We start from the raw sequence: 25,196 nt of genomic DNA, 5'->3' as shown, positions 1-25,196 counted from the left end.
ACCGGGATCATAGAGCTTGGGAGATGCACGGAGATTTCTCCTTGTACTTTCTGGATTCCCTCTCCCATGTTTCCTGAGGAAAAGGACTACATTTTGCTCTGGGCCACAATTTGGTTCTTTATGACCGTGATCGTAGACCTTGGGATATGCATGGGGATTTCCACTGGGACTTTCTGGACTTCTTCTTGCATGTTTCCCATGGAGAAGGACTACTCTAATTTGAGGAGTGTTCTCCAGTACCCTGGCAGTCCCCAAGAATGGAGACATGTGGTGGTTAGTTCTACTCTCCTGATTGGATTCTTTCTTCGATGGGAAGACGCTTTTAAAAGTAGATGCCTGAAGCAATCTAGCAGGAACAGTCAGAAGCACCCTAAATGGAATTTCGAGGAGCTTTTTGGACTAGGACGCCCTCCAGGGACTCTTAATGCTACATGGTGAGATCTGTTTCATAAGAGAGTGATTTGAATGACTGAATTTTTGTTTGACATTGACTTAAAAAAAAAAAAAGCTAGACTCAGCCATGATTTCTAGAGACATCCAGAAACAATCCAAAAAATTTGTTTTTCCCTCCTTTGATTTCTTTTTTACGTCTTGGCATGAATCTGAAACGTTTAATCCTGAAACTGTATGAGTTATGGGTGGGGCAGATAGTGCAATGATTATGTTAATTATTCTCATGCCTGAGGCTTCTACCGTGGTTCTTCTGTTTACCTTTCCACATTTTATTGAGTTTAAACTGTTTAAACAAACCTTAAAATCATACTAGAAAGGACTTCCAATTATAATGGAGTTATCAATTATAGTAAACTTCAAATCTGCTACAAGTTTTGTTTGACAAGTAAGTGAATTTCAGCTGTCAAGTCTTCACATGAAAAAGCATCTACTCAAATGGAATTCCTGGAAATCCATTTGGATCCTGTTCTCTGACATTGCCCACAAGATGGAATGACTACAACACACCCCCGGAAACCAATGATGTGACCTGGCACGACCTGAAGAAACAGATTCACAGACTCCAAAGATCACTCTCTACGGAAAAGCAGAATTCTGGTGGCCGACATTCCCCATCGAGACAGACGTGCAGCGTTTCAGCCTCTGGCATTTTCTTCTGTGGTCAGCTACTTTGGACTGACACCTCCATCGGACTTACTGGTACACGCTGCTGTGTTTCTCAAAGACTAACTTCAGCCAATTGCCTTGAGACTTTATAGAGCATGTCCCCTCGCCTGCAGGCTCTGTCCCCAGAGGCTGAAAACTCCCCCTCCTTACTAGGTTATGCCCACAGAGGCATGAAGCGCCCCAAGAGGCAAGAGATGCCAACAGAGGCAGGAAACGCCCTTTGAGGCAAGAGATTCCCCCAAAGGCATGAAGCGCTACCAGAGGCAAGAAATGCCCTTTCGCCTGCTATGCCTTGCCCTTTGAGTCAAGAAATGTTCCCCTTGACATCACACTGGTTATTGCTGCTCGCCTATTTTGTTTTCCATGTCTTATGCCAGTTCTTTTGAAAACACCTGTATGATATAGGTTTCTGTTCACCCCACAATCCTGATACTATGTCCATTAGTTAAAAAGAAAGGGGGAATTGTTGGTATGCATGAGACCCCTTCTGTTTCATTTGGTTTAAATCCCCCCTGCTTAACACTATTCTGTTTACATAACCACTGCATTCTATTTACATAACCACTGTTAACAAGCACCACCCTCCCCCCAGGGCATTGGTGATTCAGTGATAGGATTCTCGCCTGCTCCGCCCCCTCTTTGTCACACTCTGAATTTCACCAGTCACTTTTCTCTCCACCCTCTCTACATCACAACCTGTTTCCACCCTACTTGGCAAGTATATATAAAGACAGCATTGTGAGTTTTACATTACCTTGAGTTTAGCTTAGCTCAGCTTAGATTGTGCTGCGTCCTGCATGAATAAAGATATACTGCGTACAACCCAGCCATGAGTCCCGGGTCGTCTGTTACCCGCCCGTGAAGCCAGCCCTGCGAAAACAACATAACCCGTCGAAAACAACATTTATGTATCATATCAATTCTTGTCATACCAGCCCCCTACCATAGGGGCAAGCTGACCTTTAAGAAACCTGTAATTTCTGATGTATTTGAAAAATGTTCTTTGTTTAACTTTCTATATACCCAAGCCCACCCTCAAATAAACAAGTGTTTGTACCAAGATACTCTCTGAGTCCTCTTTCTTTATCACACAGTCACTAGAAATGGTGAGAGAGCCTTGGTAAGCTTACCTCCTGGCTGGAGCTACCCCACGTGAACCCCAGAAATCTGTCAGCTCAACTGTACCCATAACTTCTTGGAGAATGTCATTTGAAAGTTGGTAAACAGTGAGTGCATTGGAGGGCATGGTACCTTTGATTTCAGAATTGTTTTGAGAGTTCATGTTTTTAAAACTCCATGGTTTCTTGAGTAGTCGTTATTGTTAAAAAATGTTTTTAATATTTATTTTAGTTGATAGGAGAGAAGTTGAGAGGGGGAGGGAAGATAGAAAGGAAAGTGAAGGAAGATACCCAAAGTCCTGCTTCACTGTTTGTAAAGCTCTTTCCCCTGCAGGTAGGGACCAGGGTCTTGAACCTGTCCTTATGCATGGTTACAGTGCACTCAACTGGGTGAGCTGCCACCTGGCCCTAAGAGTAGGGTTTCTTAAAGAAATTTTACTTCTGTAAATAGAAAAAGATAAGCACCATATCTTTATGAAGCTCCTCCTACAGATACACAGACATGCTATTCCTATAATTCAGTTTCTTGGATTTTACTTTTTAGGTTTTTTTTTTTTTAATATATGTATTTTTTAGTTTTGTGTTTTTTTTAGTGTGTCTCTTTCTGTGTGTGTGTACAGCATTTTGTTAATTTTGACCTCTAAAGATAAATGACAGTGTAGAGTAGTGTGTGTTTTATCCTTGTTGGATTATTACATATATTTAGTGATGTTGGTAATAGTTTTTTATCTTGGGTAAAGGGATAGAAGTCAGTTTATGCATTATGTGAGAAAGTGAAGGTTACAAGTAAGTTTTTTAAACAAATTCTATTTATTTATTTATTCATTTATTTAGAGAGACCTGAGACCAGAACACTGCTCAGCTCTGGCTTATGGTGGTGTTGGGGACTGAACTTGTGACATGGGAGCTTTAGGAATGAAAGTCTTTTGCAGGGCCATTATACTGTCTACAAGTTAAGTTTAAGATGAAGTCAAATGTATCTTAAAAAATCCAACTTTGGGGTTGGGTGGTAGTACAGCGGGTTAAGCGCACATGACGTGATGCACAAGGACCTGTGTAAGTTTCCAGTTTGAGCCCCCGGCTCCCCACCTGCAAGGGAGGGTCACCTTACAAGTAGGTCTGCATGTGTCTCTCTCTCCCCTCTCTGTCTTCTCATCCTCTCTCAGTTTCTCTCTGTCCTATCCAACTCCAAGGGCAACAAAAATGGGAAAAATGGCCTCAGGAGCAGTGGATTTGTAATGCAGGAACCGAGCCCCAGCAATAACCCTGGAGGCAAAAAACAAAAACAAAAAAACAATCTTATCCATGAAGTCTGATATGCACAGTGAAGGTACACAGACCTATGTAATAGCTTTTATGTCCTTGCTGTTTGTGATTCACTGGGTCAGCATCTAGGAAAGTAAGGATTTGGTCATCAGACCACTTTGCTTCCCTAGTGTGAAGGGTGAACTGAAGAATCCATGACCCTGCTTGTTTCCAGGCTTTATGCTTTTATGTTCCTAGTACACAAGACTCTATTTTAGTATTTGTTGATAGGTTTACTCATTTTGGGAAGAATTAAATGAGAGAATACATATGGTAGCATTTAGCACAGCACCCAGTATGGGCATTTGGCAACACTTTGGTGGGACTTGATCCTGACCAAGACTAACCATTCTGCCTAGATTAGCCTTGTGTTTGAAGAGGTGCGTGGAAAAATCTGCTTTCTGTCTTTCCACATTACATCCTCAGTGGGAGTCTTCTCTGAGCAGCCTTCTTCCCCTCCCTCAGTCCCTTGTGAACACTTTGGAGACATTTTTGAATTGAATCAGGATTATTCAAGTTACCACAAGATGGCATCAGATCATTTTGAGCTTCAGTACAGTAAATCTGTAACTTTTAAAGTCAAAATATGTGCCTCTCTTGTCATGGTATTTAGCTATCTTAAACAAACTTTTGATTTCTTCTTCATTCTTGTATGAAAATTTGAAACTCATAGAGGTTCCACTCCAAAAGTAGTTGGATAGGAAAATGACTTGAATCTTGCCAGTGAGTTTGTGCTTAGCTAATAAAGATTCCATTTCACTTTCTGTTCTTGTTGTGGCACTGGGGCCTTGTGCATACATATTTTTACCTAGGTCAACTTTTTTATTCTTTGACTTCAAATAGAAGCAGGGTGGTGGTGCACCTGGTTGAGCTCACATGTTACAATATGCAGGAACACTGGTTGGAGCCCCTGGTCCCCATCTGCAGGGGAAATGTTTTGCAACTGGTGAAGCAGTGTTGCAGGTGTCTCTGTCTCTCTTCCTCTTTATCACCACCTTTCCTCTCAATTTCTTTTCTTTTTTTAATATTTATTTATTTTCCCTTTTGTTGCCCTTGTTTTATTGCTGTAGTTATTATTATTGTTATTGATGTCATCGTTGTTGGATAGGACAGAGAAATGGAGAGAGGAGGGGAAGACAGGGGGGAAAGAAGGACAGACACTTGCAGACCTGCTTCACCACTTGTGAAGCAACTCCCCTGCAGGTGGGGGCTCTAACCGGGATCCTAATGCTGGTCCTTGGGCTTTGTGCCACGTGCGCTTAACCCGCTATGCTACAGCCCAACTCCCCCCTCTCAATTTCTGACTGTCTCTACTCAATAAATAAGTAAACAAAAAAAATTAAAAAAAGAGAGAGGCAGAGTAGCCAGAGACACAAAAGCCCTGGAGTCTCCTCTGGTACTATGGCACTCTCCTTTGTGGTACCAGGGTTTGAATCTGGGCCATGAACGTGGCATGGCCCTTAAGTATTTTACAGTGTCCTGCTCTTCACAATTTCTCATTTCTCCTAGCACCCCTTCATTTAATGATCTCCTGATATATTTCTTTGTTATATATGGGAAGTAATTAAAGAAAAAAAACCCTGTTGAGAATGAGTACATGAAGAATTTAGTATTATTTAAACGAATACCTTTTGATTTAAAAGACAAATATTAAAATTATGTAAAAGTATGAAGTGTCTGAATTTGCAATCTATAGGCATTTCACTGATAACTTTGTGAAGTAATGAGAACTTATCACCTTTCATCACTTTATTTTTCTGGTGATTACATTTCCAGCCTCCTTTATAATGTAGTTCTGCAATTTGCCCACAACTTATGGTATATTTATAATATCCAGTAAGGCTATATTTATGACTATAGAATAAGCAGTCTGAACTGTATTAAGGGAAATACTTTCTTTTTATTTTTGGGTAAAAATTCTGTCTTACACACACACCCTCACACACACCCTCACACACCCTTCCTCCCCCTTTTTGGGGAACTATGTGCACCTCAGTGTCTCCCTCGCTTCAAAAGTGTTGTGTAAGTCAGACCCCTTGCTAAGGAGTAGGATACCTAATTTTTTTTAAAATGATGCTTTGTTTATTTTAAAATTATTTTTATTTATTTATCATTGGATAGGAATAGAGAGAAATTGAGAGGAGAGAGGGAAATAAGCAGAGACACTTGCATCCCTGCATCACCACTCTTGAAGCTTTCCCCCTGTAGATAGGGACCAGAGGCTTGAACCTGAGTCCCTGTGCACTGTAATGTGTGCACTTACCCAGGTGCACTACCGCCTGGCCCAGGAGAACAATATCTAAAACTGACTCTCTACAGTGGACATATATCTTCAAGATTAAATTTCATGTAAACAGTCATTATAATTTTGAGTATTTCTTTCTGGTACAAAGATGAATGGATGAATAAATGAATGTTAAAAGTGTTTTATGAAGGATGAATATGGGATGATCTCACTCTCAGGCAGAAGTTGAAAAACAAGAGCAGAAAAGAAAACAGAAGTAGAACCCGAAATGGAATTGGCATATCGCACCAAGGTAAAAGACTCTGGGGTGGGTGGGTGGGGAGAATACAGGTCCATGAAGGATGATAAATGACACAGTGGGGGTTGTATTGTTAAATGGGAAACTGGGGAATGTTATGCATGTACAAACTATTGTATTTACTGTTGAATGTAAAACATTAATTCCCCAATAAAGAAATTAAAAAAAAGTGTTTTATTATTTTTCTTTCTTTTTAAAAATTTTTATTTATAAAATGGAAATATTGATAAGACCATAGAAAAGAGGGGTACAATTCTACCCAATTCCCACCACCAGAACTCCGTATTCCATCCCCTCCCTTGATAGCTTTTCTATTCTTTATTCCTCTGGCAGTATGGATCCAGGATCATTATGGGATGGAGAAGGTAGAACATCTAGCTTCTGTAATTGCTTCCCTGCTGAACACAGGCATTGAAAGGTTGATCCAGCCTGTCTTTCTCTTTCCCTAGTGGGGCGGGGTTCTGGGGAATCAGAGCTCCAGGACACATTGGTGGGGTTGTCTGTCCAGGGAAGTCCAGTTGACATCATGGTAGCATCTGGAACCTGGTGATGGCTCTGTGACTCATTAGTTTTCAAATTGAAGTTGCCAGAGTAGAAGTGTGAATGACAGGACATTGAAGCTGTATAGGACTGAGCTCACTGCTCTAGTTACAGATCGGTACCCAATCAAGCTAAGGTTTACTTTTCAAATTGATTCCTAGTATCACCATAGTTTATTATCATTCATTCATTCATTCATTCATTTATTCATTCATTTGTCGTAAGTTTAGGTATCTAGTATACTAGACATTATGATAGATAAGAGTGACTGAAGTAAATAATATTCCTGTCCTTACAGCTAGTGTTCTTATTCATAATTTTTTTGGGGGGGCTACAGATACCTTTTAAATGCTTAAAAACAATAAACCTTTTAAGCTGAAATCCAGTCTATCAAATCCTTACTTACATACACACATATGCACAGGTACTGTGCATATATAAGCTACTGTTGTGGGGGAGGGGGAGGGACTACTCTCACAGAATTTTCTGTATACTATTTCCAGGGGTTCAGAAGACTACTAAGTTCACCAAATGAAGGTTTCCTTTTTCCTGGCTTTCATGCTGTTCTCTGCTCTCGCCTTGCTTGGAAAACATTCACTGTTGCTGCAAATGGTTCTGGTTTCTGTGAAATAATTCCTTTGGTAAAAGATGAGTGATCATTCTTTCTGTGTTTTCATTTAGTATCCCAACCCCATGGATAAAAATGTCATCTCTGTCAAAACCGTGGAGGAAAAAAGCGGTAAGACCTTAGTAGACCTCACTTCAGTGATGATCTTTAAGAAGTAGAATTTTTTTTAAAGATATGTATATCTCCTATTGTGCTTAAGCGGGTATTAGTATATTTGTGTTTTTGAGGTAACTGATAGAAAAGAGCATCCATCAATTACAGCGATTGAAAACTTGCCACTTTCTCAATTAATTGTTGGCAACTGTAACAGAGAACATTTCTGAGTGTTTAATAGTGCCAAGCATTCTTTTATAAGCTCATTTAATCTTCACAAAAATGTATTAAGGTAGGTATTAGTATTACTCCTATTTAATACAGGAAGAAGCCAAAGTACAGAGAAGTCAAATAACTTGTTGAAAGCCATAAGGCTATATATACCCACTGTATAAGATATATCACTTATAGATAGAAAAATAGATTTGATTAATAGCATGCACAGGCATGACATATAGCCATAAGGTTATTTATTATGGGATCACAAATATAATTAACAAATTGGTTCAGTATTGACTAGAACAGTTTGACAAAATGGGCTCATACTGTCTGCTGTAACATATTATTGACACATGGCCATACCCATTTGTTTATATGTAGTCATGCATCACTTAATGACAGGGATGCATTCTGAGAAATGCTTGGGTAGGCAATTTCATGGTTGTAGGAGTGTCATAGAGTACATGCTGTGCTTCAGTCAGTACTTCATTTCATCATCAAAACAATTCAGAAGGGCATCGTGGGAGAGGAGGCTTCTTATTCAATGCTTCTTACTGCTTCTTTAGTATACTAGATATTAGAAATTTTGGAACCTTGTTGTATGTGCTGTTCATTGTTGACTGAACTGTTGGAAGTGTTATTATGCAGTGTGACTAATACCTATGCTTGTGTCCTTGTGACAACAGTAAAGCTGATTTTGTGATGAAACATTTAAACTATAATCCTTCACCTATATATACTATTTCCTGAGGCCTGGTATAGGAGTTTTCACTTTTTTTGTCATTCCCATTTCTGGTACAAGCATTTATGCTGTCAGTATTTGAACTGGGCAATGATGAGACTATAATGAGATATATAATGTATACACTTTTGAAGATACCAAGACTCAACACAGTTGTGAGGCTTCTGAAAAAACTCAAGAAATACTACTGTTCATTATGTATCTTTGAGACCTTATCTGTGGTTGGTGAGCTCAAAAACATCTTTACTAAGTACATTTTCTGTGCCTTCATAAATATATTTTAAAAAAAATTGTCTCATGAGGGCCTGGCTGTGAAGCACTTGTTTAAGCACATGTAGTACTAAGACCCAGTTTTGAGCCCCCGGCTCCCCACCTGCAGCAAGGAAGTGGTGAAGCAGGTCTGCCGGTATCTGTCTTTCTCTTTCCCTCTCTATCTCTCTCTCAATGTTCCTGGTTTTAGATTGATGTGAAGATCAAATAAGAGAATAATGTGTATGGTTTTTTTTTATTTTTAATTTACTTATTCCCTTTTTTCTTTTTCTTTTTTAATTTCTCTATTGGGGAATTAATGTTTTACATTCAACAGTAAATACAATAGTTTGTACATGCATAACATTTCCCAGTTTTCCATATAACAATACAACCCCCACTAGGTCCTTTGTCATCCTTCAATGTGTATGGTTTTTTTTTAAAATTTATTTATAAAGAGGAAACATTGACAAAACCGTAGGATAAGAGGGGTACAGCTTTGCACAATTCTCACCACCAGAAATCTGTAGGGACTTTTCCAATAGTTCAGTCCACAATGAACAGCACATACAATAAGGTTCCAAAATTTCTCATGTCTAGTATACTATATGCCCTCCCCTGATAGCTTTCCTATTCTTTAACCCTCTGGGAGTATGGACCCAAGGTCATTGAAGGATGCAGAAGGTGAAAGGTCTGGCTTCTGTAATTTTTTCCCCAATGAACATGGGCGTTGATAGGTCAATCCATACTCCCAGCCTGTCTCTCTCTTTCCCTAGTGGGGAAGGTCTCTAGGGAAGTGGAGCTCCAGGACACATTGGTGGGGTTGTCTGTCCAGGGAAATCTGGTCGCATCCTGCTAGCATCTGGAACCTGGTGGTTGACAAGAGAGTTAACATACAAAGCCAAACAAATTGTTGACCAATCATGTACCTAAGGGCTGGAATAGTGCAGGTAAAGAGTTGGGGGTCCTTCACTTTGTAGATAGCTAGTAGGCATATTTCAGTTAAATTCTAAAGGCCCTGTGGCTATACTAGTGTTTTTTTTTTTTTTTTTTCCTTTTTGCCCCTGAACCTGAAATCTGATACACATGTGAATCCAAGTTATTGTCTGGGGAGATGATGTCATGGCTGGAAAAAGGACCAGAAAGCTGGATCAGGGAAGAGAGTAGCTCCCTAATATGGGAAAGGTGTATAAATATTGTTGACTGTAAACCCCATCGATTTGAGCTGATCTGGGGCCCATAATTATCTTAGGAGCCTATGTGACCTCTGCATCACTGTAGATCTGAGCTCACATTCTGTGGTCATGAGTAGGAACCTTGCTGCTCCAATATCAACCTATCTTCCTCAGGTATAGCAATTGTGTATGGTTTTAAGTGGTATAGATATTGTGATTTCTGTCATTGACAGGTCACTTTTGCCTCGAAGAGTTGGTGATCTATTGTAAGTTTATGTGCTGTAACTATTAGAACAAGGTGACCAAATAAACTAGTTTTTCCCTGTCTTCTGGACAGCCAGTGTATTTTACATCAAGGTTCAGGGCTCTAAGAGGCCAGAGCTTTGAGGAGCTCTGTAAGAGTGCTGATGTGTTACAATAGTTTACCGAGCAGAGCAAAAGATAATGCTTCATAATTTATCTGATTCTCAACTTCAGTCTCTCTTTTGTGCTAATTCACATTTACTGTGTAGATTTTATATCCTTAGTATTCTTCTGGAAACTTTGTTTCAAAACAGAATAATTCTCTCCAACAAGATTATCTCCCCTGTGAGAGAAAAATATGGCTCACATATTTAATTATTGGCTTAGATTTAGTACCCAGAAATCTGTGCATAAACACATGTTTGGTGCAGAAGGTAGAAAAATCCAATTCTGCTTTTTTTTTTTTTTTTTTGTTAAAACGTTCTCTGTTTGAATTGAACAGGAGGTTGCCTGGCCATTGCCACTAGGGTGTTGACATCGTTAGTGTAGTGCAGTGAACTATCTGCAATTCTTTTACTTTTGACTTTAGAATGTGCAGTGTGAGTAGCTCTTTTACCCTTCCTCCTTGACCACAGATAAATATATTTAGAAGGATTTGACCCAAAAATAAATGTTCCAGCGACACTTAGTTTTGAGATAGATATTTTTCTCTGGCAATTCTACACACAGAAAATTTAGACTGACATTAAAAGTTTTATTGATATTAAGAATAAAATATATTTCCTTGAATTTTATAAGTGAAACTTTTTCCCCCCCTCTCTTTCTAGATGCATCAACAGGGATCATCTATAGAAAGAGGATTGCAATTTGTCAGAATGTGGTTCCAGAAATTTTAAGGAAGGTAAATCCATTTCAAACTTAAATCAGATATGTTGAATAGTGTGCACTTCTCAGTCACGTAAAGAGAGTGTTTCCTTCCTTTCTTTATTTCCATCTCTATCCCTCCTTCCTTGGTTTATTTCGTTTTATTTTCCCTCTTACCAGAACACTGCTATCTAAGATACCTAAGGTGCTACTTAGGATTGAACCTGAGGCCTCAGAGCCTCAGGCATGAGAATCTTTTGCATAACCACTATTCTGTCTCCCTACCCCAAAAGAGAGCATTAAAAAAAATTTTTTTTTTTACTTTCAAAAGAAGCAAAACAAACATAAAATGACATCCTCTATACTCCCATTACCATCCTCCCCCTTTTGCCCTCTTCTTCTTTGGTAGCCTCAGTTTATTAATGTTCACTTATTTAATTGAGATGGTATTTTTTGATATATGGGAACTTTAGGACTATTTCAGTTTTTCTGTCTCCTGGCTCTTCGAGAAAGAATAGTTTTTTTTTTTTAATCCAACCTAAGTTTGGTAGGTGTCACTGGACATAGTTTTTATTTTCTATCTCTCTTTTGTAGGGGGCTCTCAATCATCATAGGGTCTCTACAAAGGGATGACCTACAATTTTTTTTTTTAAATGACATGTTGTATATTTTACATAAAGTGACTGTCCTTTGGTTAGGTATAACTCACTAGGTCCATGGTTAGACATAACTCTTGTTTAAGAATGATTGGAAATGGACAGATTATAAATGTTTAATCTGCTCTTTAATAAGCAAGATAAAAGCTTTAGTTTCTGTTTCACAGTCAGAGCAGTAATTTCAGAGAATGTGATGTTCTCAGTGTCATTTGTCTTTTTTTGTAAAGTTATGGTGTGGATGACAAAGCCTTCATGATAGCAAATTTTCTTTCTTTGAAATCCCTAAGCACTCTGGCAATTGTTGGGAAAAAGGTAAGTGTAAACTTTCATATTTAATATTTATACTATCTCAGATAGTTTCAACCCAGAAGTGATTCTGTGTGTGATGTAGAATCCAGCTGGGCTCTAGCTTTTGGTTTGCAAAGTACATTGCTATGCTCTATGTAGAAAAGTGGCAGCTTCTGTTACTTTTTTTTTTTTTTATCATGGCTTAAAACTGTCACATTCTTATTGGAGAGAAACTGATAAGACAATGCAAATGAGCTTTATTTTATTTTCTAGATGGTAGTATATATTGCAGTGTATGCAGCAAATTTTTACTCGCTTTTTACACAGAAGGTGCACCTTTGCTTTTGTTCTGTATACACATGTTGAATCTATTATTTAAAAAGGCATTCAAAAAAAAAAAAGGCATTCAACTTTGTCTTGTATCTCAATCTTTAAATAATTTAAGGACACCTCTGACTTATACATTTCAGTCTTTGTAGTTTTCCATGTCTCCTTTACCTAAGAAAGTAGACATTTCTAGTTGTTGGAGAGAGTTTAAAATGAAGGAAATAATTTACCTGTTACCATCCTGTATATGGGCTTGTAAGTGTGCCTGATTAGAATCCATTAATTTGAGAAGACCGTAAGCAACTCTAGAGGAGACATGAAGGAAGCTGATAATTTGCTTAGTGTTTAGCAGTTAAGGAAATCAGGCTAGAGACTGTATAGCCTCCATTAATCCTGGGTCATTTGTATGTTCTCACCAGCTTTTAGTAAGGTCATAGTAAGTTTGATTATCAAGGACTTACAGCCACTGATGAACTATCATCCATATATCAGGATCGCTCATCCTCCTAATTTTCCACAGACTGAAAACAGCACTAGATTCAGTCCTTATGTAGCCTGCCCTTTCTAAATTGAGAAAACCATTTTCCTCTATTGGATAGGTGAGCCTCTTAAAGGTGCCCAATATTCAGTTAGAAGAGGAATCATGGCTCAATCCTCAGGAAAGAAGCATGGCTATACAGAGTCACTGCCTTACATGGACACAATATGCATCTATGAAGGAAGAATCTGTCTTCAGGGAAAGTGTGGAAAATCCAAATTGGTAAGATCGCTGTTATGCGTGCATGTGGATTGGATGTAGGAATGCATGTATGTATACATATATTAAAAAGCTGTGTTTTCATGGCAGGGTTGTGGCACACCTGGTTGAGAGCACACATGCACAGGGGCCCTGGTCCCCATCTGCAGAGAGAAAGCTTCACAAACAGTGAAGCAGTGCTGCAGGTGTCTCTCTTTTTCTTTCCCTGTCTACCTCCCCTTTCCCTCTTAATTTCTTTTTGTTTTATCAAAAAGAAAAGGAACAATGGCTTTCAGGAACAGTGGGTTCATCATGTAGGCACTGAGTCCCACTGATAACTTTGGTGGCAAAAAAAAAAAGTTATGATTCTATACTTAAAGCCTATGTCTTTAGCTCACATATATACACATATTTTAACTTTTTTTTCCCTGATGGCATACTTTTGTTTGTTTATTGGGAGGATTAATGATTTACAGTCAACAGTAAAATACAATAGTTGGTACATGTATAACATTTCTCAGTTTCCCACGTAACAGTCTTAACCCCCAACCTAGGTGTTCCTCTGTTGTCATGTTCCATAACTTCAGTCCTCTACACCCAACCCGAGTCCTTTACTTTGATGCAGTACACCAAACCCAGTCCACATTCTGCTTTGTGTTTTCCCTTCTGTTCTTATTTTTCAACTTCTGTCTATGAGTGAGATCATCCCATATTCATTCTTCTTTTTCTTCGATCCACTTATCTCTCTTAACATGATTCCTTCAAGCTCCATCCAAGATGAAGGGAAGAAAGTGAATTCACCATTTACTAACTTCTAATTGAAATGCCAAATTGCTTTATGTTATAAAAATAGTCACAAACCTATAGGAACGCAGTAATACTTATGATCTCATCAATAGTAGAAACTATACTGCATTCATGTCACAATACAATTACTAATTTTTTTTTGTTCTTTTTCCTCATACTACTTATCACTATATCAAAATTACGGTCATTTCATACATACTGCCAGACTTGCTATTCAGTTCATTAATAAAGAAGCAGTACTATTTCATAAATGATTACTATATCATTAACATTTTTAACTTTTAATCACATAGTAATTAATGAATAGATTTATATTTGGAGAATAATATTCAGTCTTGCTTTTTCTTCCTTTCTAGAGGCAATGAATATTGTCATGTGCTGAGTCTTATTCCTATACTTTAAGAGACACCTTTAGAACTTACATGTATAGTCACAGAATCTGTAGAGTATGATTTCTGTATAGATTTTTACAGATTTTTATATATATTTTTACATGCATTTTTATTTAGTGTATTTGGTTTATTTAATAGAATGTTTATGCCTTTGTTGTGTATAAAATCTAGATTATTCCTTTGAACTATTACATAGTATTCAGTTCTGTGATTGTACTATATCTTATGTATCTGCTTTCCTTAATTACTACTTATTTACAATTTTTTTTTAAATTTATTATTGGGTAGAGACAGAGAAATTGAGAGGGAAAGAGACAGGGAGACACCTGCAGCCCTGCTTCACCACTTGTGAAGCTTTCCCCCTGCAGGTGGGTGCTAGGAGCTTAAACCAAGGTCCTTGTGCACTCTAAAGTATGTGCTTAACCAGCTGTGCCACCACCTGGCCCCTGTAACTGCTTTCTTTCTGACAGTGATTAAGATGATTTGTACCTTCTCTTTATTATAAACAGTACTGGAATATTTGTCAAGCATATGATCTTTGTATGTGTTATATTTGAATGTTTCTCTACAGTGAAACTGATTTTATTATTATTTTTAATGTGATTCCAGAGATTGAGCTCAGGGGTCTTAAATATTTAAGGCATGCAACATCCTGCTAAACTACTTCTAGGGTCCTAAAATAGAATGTTTAATTGTCAGCATTATTGAAATATTATATACGCAGATAAAGTTTATTTTTATTACACATGATGAATTTTTTTTTCATGCTTCACCACTTGTGAAGCGACCCCCCCTGCAGGTGGGGAGCTGGGGGCTTGAACCAGGATCCTTGTGCCTATCCTTGCACTTAGCGCCATGTGCACTTAACCCACTACGCTACTGCCTGACCTCCAACATACAATGAAGATTCACTTGTGTCTGCCACAGTTTAGCTATAGAAAATTTAAGGTAGATTTAAAAAAACTATATGACAAGTCATTTTACTGGGAAAAGGCTGTTTATGCAACAGATGTTGTTGGCGCAACTGGATATCCACATACATCTATATCACATAGATGGGACATCTATATCACATCAAATATAAAATGAACTCAAAATGGATCACAGGCTTAAATGAAAGAGTTATGAGTATGAAACTCTTGGGAGAAAACACATGTTAAAAATTTGTGATCTTATAATAGGTAGCAAGATCATAAGCCATATTAAAAATAGAGGCAAAATTGAAATTTTTGTGCTTCATAAGACATTGTTAAGAAGCTGAAGTAAGAAAACAATCCAAAGAATGGAAGAAAATATTGCAAGCTATGTATCTGATAGAGATCTAGTATCAGAAGACACAAATACATATAAATACATATATAAATACAATATGCAGAATATATAAAGGCCTACTGTAACTCAGTATTTTAAGTACAGCTCAGGTAAAAAGAGTAGACAAAAGATTTGAGTAGATATTTCTTCTAAAAGATATATAGCCAATAAACATATGAAAAGATGCCCAGTATCATTATTTATTAGGGGAATAAAAAAAAAAGCCACATCAAACCTATTAAGATGGATGTAATAAAAAAGACATAGAGGGCCAGTAAGATAGCTTATTTGAAAGGACTCTTGCTTTGCTTTGCATCCAGCCCAGAATTGAGCCCCTGGTAAATCACATGGGAGTACTTGGGCTCTGGGAGAAATTTCAGTGCTATAGTGTCTTTTGCTCTCTTTTTTTCTGTCTGCAAAAATCAGTTTGAGGGCTGGACAGTACCATTCCTGGTTTAGCACAAATGTCACCATGGTGCAAAGACTTAGATTTAAGCCTCTGGTTGCCACCTGCAGGGGAGGAGCTTCATGAATGATAAAGCAGGGCTGTATCTGTCTCTGTGCCTCTTTCTCTCCGTCTTAAAATTTCTCTCCTATAATGTGAAAAGACAAGAGGGAAAAATAAAAAGGAAAAATTGGCCACCAGGGCCAGTGGATTCCTTCTGTAGGCATTGGACCCCAGTGATAATATTGGTAGCAATAAAAAGTCAGTCTGGAGTAGTAAGCTCTGGTGTTGACAAAAATGAAACAGAAACACAATAACAAGTGTTGCTGAGGATGGGAAGAAATTGGAGTTTGTAGACATCAGATGGTGGAATTGTATGTACTGCAGCTGCTGTAGGAAACAGTATGTTAGTGCCTCACAAAGTTAAACATCGTTCTTCTCTGGAATTTGTCAACATAACAAAAAAACTTTTATAGGAATGTTCAAGCATGTTATTGATAGTAGCCAGAAAATGAAAACCCGGCAAAATATCCATCAGTTGATTAGTATATAATAAAATAAGATACATGTAGCAAGCTTTGATACATCAGTGGAACAGTGCTCAATCATAAAAAGAATAAGAATGGTGATTTGTGTTATTACTTACATGAGTAAAGCTTGTAAAAGATTGAAAAAAAGTTATAAAAGCCACATATTCTATGAGTCAGTTTATATTAGGCAACTATTTGGAGACAAGAAGCAGATGATTTCCATGAGTGAGAAGAAAAAGGAAATGAAGAGTAACTAGTAAATAATAGAGTTTCATTTGGAGATAATTAAAATATTTTGAAGTTAATGCACAGTGCTGAATATACTGAAACCTCAATGACCTTTATATCTTACAAAGGTGAATGTTACAATATGTTAATTATATTTGTAAATAAATAAGTTATATATTTGATTCTCTGGATGTGCACATTTTTAGTTTATATAAACTCTGTCACATTGTTTTCTAGTATGCTGATATGTATTACCAGTGGCATTTATGAGTTGAGTTTCCGACAACATTGTCAACACTTGGTATTTGCACATTTTAATTTTGTTTGTTTATTTTTGCTAGGGCTACAGAGCTAGCTCACTTCAGTAGTGTGTGAGCCCAGTTTGAGCCCCGATATAGTTTGGGAGTATTCATGGTACCACAGTATGGAGGAATTCTCTGGTACATGTGTATTTCTCCCTTTCTCTCTCCTCTCTCTCTCCCTCTCTCTCTCTATATATATATCTATCTATCTATCTATATATATCCAAATGAAGAAAGGCAAGCCAAGAGTGGTGAAATAATGCATCTGTGGGAGTCAAAATACTCAAAATACTGTAATATAATGGGATGTATTGAGATATATATGCTATACTATATATATGTATATAGACTATATATCATATTGAGAGGTGATTAATTCTTTTTTTTAAATTTTTTTATTTTTTATTTAAGAAAGGATTAATTAACAAAACCATAAGGTAGGAGGGGTACAACTCCACACAATTCCCACCACCCAATCTTCATAACCCACCCCCTCCCCTGATAGCTTTCCCATTCTCTATCCCTCTGGGAGCATGGACCCAGGGTCATTGAGGGTTGCAGAAGGTAGAAGGTCTGGCTTCTGTAATTGCTTCCCCGCTGAACAAGGGCATTGACTGGTCGGTCCATACTCCCAGTCTGCCTCTCTCTTTCCCTAGTAGGGTGTGTCTCTGGGGAAGGTGAGCTCCAGGACACATTGGTGGGGTCTTCAATTCAGGGAAACCTGGCCAGCATCCTGGTGGCATCTGGAACCTGGTGATTGAAAAGAGAGTTAACATACGAGGCCAAACAAATTGTTGAGCAATCATGGGCCCAAAGCTTGGAATAGTGGAGAGGAAGTGTTAGGGAGGTACTCACTGCAAACTCGAGTGTACTGCTTTCAGGTATATATTTTGCAGTAGTTTATGGATACATGTGAACATAAGCTCTCTCTCACAGAAACTGGTGTATATCTAGGTTATGGGACTTTGTTAGAAAGTGAACCACCTGACATGAAATTAGAGTGTACTATAAAAGGAAAGGTCTCACCCGAGTGATGAAGCTGAAGGGTTGTCATACCACACGTGAAGTCTCTGGACAAAGTCTGAGGTGAAGCATGTTGAGGTGGCAATCGTTGCGTTGGTTAGGTTGTGATCGGTGCATGCAGTATTATTTGGTATGGATTGGGAGAGGCATATGGGAAAGTGGGCCCTATCCAAGGGTTCCAGGACTGGGGGAAGTAGGGGCTCTATAGTGGAGATGTGAGGTTCCTGCTGTCTTAGGGTTCAAAAAGACAATCTATAGTTAATGTTATCATCTCATTATTTGGTAATTGGGTTAACTTTGAAAAGTCCTTTTGTTATGGTTTGCTGTACAGTATCCAGTATCTTGTATATAGCTGTGCTATTGGATGCTTCTGATCTACTTGGTCTAGGCTTTTGAGAGAGTCTGCATATCAAATACACAGCCTATATATTAAAAAGATTCAGTTTGTGTTTTGAAAAACTTTGAGACATACAATTGATTTTCCCCCTCTCATATTAATTAACTACTGATTTATATGTCTACATTTTGCTAGGAGTGTACATAAACACCATTCCCACCACCAAAAGACTGTGACCCATCCCTCCCACCCACTCCCACCACCCACTGGCCCAGGAAGCTGCATGTCTACCCCTCACCACAGGGTTTTTACTTTGGTGCCCTACTTACAATTTGGTCAGGTCCTGCTTTTACTTTCCCTTTCAGATCTTCTTACTCAACTTCTGATGATGAGTGGGATCATCCCATACTCATCTTTATCTTTCTGACTTAGCTCACTTAACATAATTCCTTCTAGCTCTGTCCAAGATGGTTCAGAGAAGGTGGGTTCATTGTTCTTGATAGCTGCATAAGGTGATTAATTCTTTTGCTAGACTTGAAAAAAAGTAAAGGCTAGGGAGACAGCTCATCCTGCCAGAGCACAGAACTTGAAGGCTGAGACACCAGAGATCACAGGTTCTACTCCATGTGCCATCTTACACCACAGCTAAGAGTGTGCTGAACTCTTTTTCTCTTCCTCTTACCTTTCCCTCCCTCCCTTCTTTCTCTCTTATAATCAACAGATCTTTAAAAAATAAGGAAAAACCAGAACAAGAACTAAATATTAATAGTGATTATTGTCATGAACTATTAATTCCAGAAGATAATTTACAGTGTTTTTTTTTTTTGTTGTTGTTATTGTTGTTCAGTGCTGTTTGAATTTTATTATTCACGTATTATTTTACTGGAAATGGTATGGTACTTAAACCTAGATGACAAATGAAGAAATCATCCTTAAATCTATTACTTGTCCAACCACTACTAATTCTCATAATTTTTGTCCTATAGTGATAATTCTAGAATATTCTCCTAGCATAATGAATGAGGTTAATGCGAATCCTTCTTAGCATCAGAGGTGAGTTTGCTCTGACCCACCAACTAGTTTTTATTTTGTCTCACTCATGACAAGAACTTCATCATATAGTTCATAGATGCTATAAATAAGTTAAAAGCTGTGACTGGGGAATAGATTTTTTTTTTTTTCACTTGTACACATACACAGAAAGTGGTAAAAGGATAGAGCTGTCTGACCTTTTACAAGAAAAACAAAAATAAGTCTCATTTAAGCTTTATCACTGGTATTTAGGATTTTAGCTACTCTTAAAAGCTGAACTAGTCACAAGTGATAAGTAAAATGATAATTATCTCCATAAATTGAGGGAAAACATCTCTCAGGAACCTTTCCCTTTTGTCAGTTTTCAAAAAAATTATTATTATTAGCATTATTTTATGCCACAAGGACCCTACACGTGCATGATTGCACAACTTCTGATCTAATCTTTTATTTTTTAAAGTTTTAGAGAGATAGAAAGTGAGAGAGACACCACAACAGCACTCTACAATGTGTTGAATTTCTCCTGGTGCTGGGGTTTAAGCCCAAGGCCTCATACGTGGTAAGGTGCACATGCTAAAAGTCTCCTAAAATTATTTTCTAAATAGTCTGCTTCTAGGAAGAATAATACATATTAAAAACAATCAGTTCTAGGGAAAAAATTTTATTATCTGGAAATAGCATATTTACTATTTTTAAAAATCTGTCCTTAAGTGATGTTTAAATTATTTCTGAAAAAAAAAATTGTACTACAATGCTGTGATGAAAATCCCTATTATAACATAGTAGTACCTCATTTATTCAGTTAGCTTTTATGGTACATAGAGCAAAGTAGGATTTCTTGTTAATCTCTCTCTCTCTCTCTCTCTCTCTATATATATATATATATATATATATATGTATATCTACATCTATATCTGTATTCCTCTCTGAAAGGATTGGCTTCCTGCCCCACTTTTGGCTTATTACTATTTTTATTTGTTTTTTCAGTGTTGGGAATTGAACTCATGGCCATGTACATATAAAGTACATTCCTTGCCACAGAGCTACATCATTGACCACTGGTCTATTATGTTCTTATCTTCTCCAAAAACACTTTTTAAAAATTAATTTATTATTTATTGGATAGAGACATAAATTGAGAGGAAAGGAAGAGACAGAGAAAGAGGAAGACACCTACAGCACTGCTTCACTGCTCCTGAAGCTTTCCTTTTGCAGGTGGGGACCAGGGACTTGAACTTGAGTCCTTGAGTATGGTAAGGTGCACTCAACCAGGTGTGCCACCACCTGGCCCTTTCATAACACTTTTATTTTGATTATTCAGACAGCAAGCCAATATTTATTGACACTTATCATGTGAAGGCCAAAGAAGTTATTTCACCTGCAGTGTGTCAACAATCAGAACAATTAATTTTCTCCAGGTGACAGTGAGTAAGTTGCTGAGCCATGATGTGAATCCAAGTACCATGGAGCCACATGGAATAAGGGAGTGAGGTGGGAATGAGGATATTTAGAGAGGGAGGGTTTATCTTACACTACACAATGCTTGAGATCCCAAGGCATGGAGAGTAGGATTTATCCTTTTGGCAAAGGTGTCTGAGCAGGGGATGATGTGAAAATCATGATCCAGACTCTAGAAGACTTAAACCTTCTTAGCTCTTGATGTGAACTTAGAAAGGTATTGTTATTTCTTTATTTTTTAAATTGCTTTATTGGGAAATTAATGTTTTATATTCGGTAGTAAATACAATAGTTTGTACTAGCATAAAATTTCCCAGTTTTCCATATAACAATACATCCCCCACTAGGTCCTCTGTCATCCTTTTTGGACCTGTATTCTCCGCCCCCCCACCCCCCCACCAAACCCACCGTCTTTTACTTTGGTGCAATACACCAGTTCCAGTTCAGGTTCTACTTGTGTTTCCTCTTCTGACCTTGTTTTTCAACTTCTGCCTGAGAGTGAGATCATCTCATATTCATCCTTCTGTTTCTAACTTATTTCACTTAACATGAATTTTTCAAGTTCCATCCAAGATCGGCTGAAAACGGTGACATCACCATTTTTTATAGCTGAGTAGTATTCCATTGTATATATCTTGCTCAGCCACTCATCTGTTGTTGGACACCTGGGTTGCTTCCAGGTTTTGGCTATTACAAATTGTGCTGCCAAGAACATATGTGTACACAGATCTTTTTGGTTGGGTGTGTTGAGTTCCTTAGGATATATCCTCAGGAGAGGAATTGCAGGGTCATAGGGTAGGTCCATTTCTAGCCTTCTGAGAGTTCTCCAGACTGTTCTCCACAGAGGTTGGACCAATTTACATTCCCACCAGCAGTGTAGGAGGGTTCCTTTGACCCCACAACCTCTCCAGAATTTGCTGCTGTTACCTTTTCTGATGTATGACATTCTCACAGGAATGATGTAGTATCTCATTGTTGTCTTTATTTGCATTTCTATGACAATCAAAGACTTGGAGCATTTTTTCATGTGTTTCTCGGCCTTTTGGGTCTCTTCTGTGGTGAATATTCAGTCCATGTCCTCTCCCCATTTTTGGATGGAGTTATTTGTTGTCTTGCTGTTGAGTTTGGCAAGCTCTTTATATATTTTGGTTATTAAACTCTTGTCTCATGCATGGCATGTAAAGATCTTCTCCCATTCTGTGCAGGGTCTCTTTGGGTTGTGGTTTCTTTTGCTTTCAGAAGCTTTTTAATTGGATGTAGTCCCATAGGTTTATGCTTGTCTTAGTCTTTGTAACTGAATTTGTTTCATTGAAGATGTCTTTAAAATTTATGCAGAAAAGAGTTCTGCCAATATTTTCCTCTATGTATCTGATAGTTTCTGGTCTAACATTCAAGTCCTTGATCTACTTGGAATTTACTTTTGTATTTGGTGGAAAATAGTGGTTCAGTTTCATTCTTCTTCATGTTTCAACCCATTTTTTCCAACAGCATTTGCTGAAGAGACTCTGCTTTCCCCATTTAGTATTCTGGGCCCCTTTGTCAAAGATTAGATGTCCATAGGTGTGGGGACTCACTTTTGGGTTCTCAGTTCTATTCCACTGGTTAGTGTGTCTATTCGTGTTCCAGTACTTTTGAATGTTAATTTTGTAGCCTGACATATTGCCTGATGATTTTCATAAGGTTCTTGCTGGATTCCTTAGGTTGTTCTATGTATACTATCATGTCATCTGCAAATAGGGAGAGTTTGACATCTTCTCTTCCAGTCTGTATCTCTTTAATTCCTTGCTCCTGCCTGATTACTATAGCAAGAACTTTCAACACTATGTTGAATAGTAATGGTGATAGTGGGCAGCCCTGTCTAGTACCTGATATGAGTGGAAATGCTTCCAGTTTTTCACCATTGAGTATGATGTTGGCTGTTGGTTTGTTATATATAGACTCCACTATCTTCAGATATTTTCCATCTATTCCTTTTTTTGTAGTGTTTTGATCATAAAGGGATGTTGTATTTTGTCAAAGGCTTTCTCTGCATCTATTGATATGACCATGTGGTTTTTGGTCTTGCTTTTGTTGATGTGGTGGATCATGTTGATTGATTTACATATATTAAACCAACCTTGCATGCCTGGGATAAACCCCAGTTGGTCATGATGAACAATCTTTTTAATATACTGCTGTATCCAATTGGCTAGAATTTTGTTCAGTATTTTCGCATCTATGTTCATCCAAGATATTGGTCTGTAGTTTTCTTTTTTGGTTGCGTCCCTGTCTGCTTTTGGTATCAGAGTGGTGTTGGCTTCATAGAATCTGGAAGGGAGTATTCCAGTGTCTTCAATCTTCTGGAAGACTTTTAAAAGTAGAGGTATTAGTTCTTCTTTGAAGGTTTTGTAGAATTCATTTGTAAAACCATCTGGTCTAGGACTTTTATTTTTGAGAGGATTTTTGATAACTCTTTCAATTTCATTAGCTGTGATGAGCCTGTTTATGTTATCTAGTTCCTCTTTACTTAATTTTGGAAGTTGGTAGGTCTCTAGGAAATTGCCCATTACTTCCAGGTTCTCTAGCTTGGTGGCATATAGTTGTTCATAGAAGCATCACATGATATATTGAATTTCTGCGTTGTGATATCTCCTCTTTCATTTATCAATTTATACGATTTATTTGGGTCTTCTCCCTTTTTTGTTTTGTGAGTCTGGCTAAGGTTTGTTTATTTTTGTTCACTCTTTCTAAGAACCAACTTACTTTTACTAAGAACCAACCAGTTTACTTTTGTTGATCTTTTGTATGGTTTTCTTATTTTCAATGTTACTCATTTCTGCCCTAACTTTAGGGATTTCTCTCCTTCTGGCTGCGTTAGGGTTCCTTTGTTGTTGTTGTTGTTGTTGTTCTTCTTCTTCGTCTTTAATATGTACAATCAGGCTGTTTATTTGTGCTGTTTCTTGTTTCCTAATGTGTGCTAGTATGGCTATGAACTTCCCTCTCAGTACTGCCTTAGCTGTGTCCCAAATATTTTGATAGCTTGTGTCTTCATTTTCTTTGAATTCTCAAAACATTTTGATTTCTTCCTTTATTTCCTCTTTGACCCAGTAGTTGTCAAGAAGTATACTTTTGAGCTTCTACATTTAAGACTATTATTGATCTTTTGTTGATTGTTAAATGTTAATTTAATTCCACTGTGATCTGAGAAAATGCTTGTGATGATTTAGTGCTCTTGAATTTGCTGATGCTATCTTTGTGGCCTAACATATGGTCTATCCTTGAGAATGACCCATGTGGACTTGAGTAAAATGTGTGACTCTGAAAATGTCCAATAGTTTTAATTTATCTATCTCCTCATTTAGCTCCCTCATTTCTTTATTGATTTTCTGCCTGCATGATCTGTCAAGTTGAGAGAGTTGGGTGTTGAAGTCCCTTACTATGACTGTGTTGCTGCTAATATATTGCTATAGCTCTTTCAGTAGATGTTTGATGTATTTGGAAGGCTTCTCATTGGGTGCATAGATGTTAATAATTGTTAAGTACTTGTGATTGACTGATCCACTGAGCATTAAGTAGTGTCCATCCCTATCTTTTTAAATTTTATTTATTTTAAAGTCTATTGTGTCAGATATGAGAATAGCTGTTCCTTCCCTTTTTTTGGGCTATTGACTTGTATGATAGTTTTAGAAATGTATTTTTAGGTACCAGGCAGTGGTGCACCTGGTTAAGCACACACTTTACAGGATCTGGGTGCAACGATCCAGGTTCAAGGCCTCTGGTCCCCACCTGCAGGTGGAAAGCTTCACAAGAGGTGAAGCCGGCCTACATGTGTCTCTCTGTCTCTCTCCTTCTGTCTCCCTTTGCCCCTCTCAATTTCTCTCTTTCTCTATCTAATAATTAGTAATAATTAGTAAATGAAAATAAATGTTGTCAAAAAGGTTTTTTTTTTTTTAAAAAAGGAAAGGCATTTTAAGGCAGACATTCTAAGTAAGTGGGTGATCTTGGGGGAGGGTATGTCAACAAAGGATTCATTATTACTTTCAGTCCCCTCCTTTTCCAGGCAATGTGAAAGTAATAGTTAGCCACTTCATCCAGAAGATGAAATGTAGACAGCTTTTAAAGGGAAAGAGAGAAAAAAAAAAAAAGCACCAGGGCTGCTAAGTCTAAAATTAGATCTTCAAGCTTTGTTGGTTGGCAGGTGTGGGTGTGTGACAGGAAACCAGATGTCATTCTTTACCTATGCATGGCCTGTCAACTCAATTCAGAGACGGTTCAAAATGGGTTTCCTGTAGAATCTGTTGAAATTTTGCTCTGTGTCTCTTTACATAGGCCTAATTTTGCCTCCCTGCTGATGTCTCTGCATTTGTGGTAGCTTTTTGGGTAAGAACACTAGAGAGAGATTAGTTTCTGGGCTCAATGCAGGCATTTGGCATGGACTAAATTCACATATATGTATGTAGAGAAAGAGAGAGAAACAGACCTCTGCAGCACTGCAACTTCCTTCAGT

The 25,196-nt window shown here is 37.8% G+C and overlaps 1 protein-coding gene across 3 annotated transcripts in view; it reads left to right on the top strand.

Annotated features, from left to right (window-relative positions):
- The window catches only part of PRELID2 (PRELI domain containing 2), a 119,005-nt gene that overhangs the window by 14,781 nt on the left and 79,028 nt on the right, over window positions 1-25,196 (top strand). For 2 of the 3 annotated variants that reach the window (XM_060180325.1, XM_007533955.3), the window contains exons 2-4: window positions 7,307-7,364; window positions 10,802-10,875; window positions 12,709-12,869. In XM_060180325.1, the coding sequence (XP_060036308.1) occupies window positions 7,319-7,364; window positions 10,802-10,875; window positions 12,709-12,869 (281 nt within the window). In that variant the 5' untranslated portion in view covers window positions 7,307-7,318. The remainder of the gene's footprint in view (window positions 1-7,306; window positions 7,365-10,801; window positions 10,876-12,708; window positions 12,870-25,196) is intronic. The other variant, XR_009547042.1, reaches the window with a different exon arrangement.

The sequence above is a fragment of the Erinaceus europaeus genome, chromosome 2, assembly GCF_950295315.1.
Source record: "Erinaceus europaeus chromosome 2, mEriEur2.1, whole genome shotgun sequence".
NCBI lineage: Eukaryota > Metazoa > Chordata > Mammalia > Eulipotyphla > Erinaceidae > Erinaceus > Erinaceus europaeus.
This window is presented reverse-complemented; position numbering and strand designations above follow the sequence as displayed.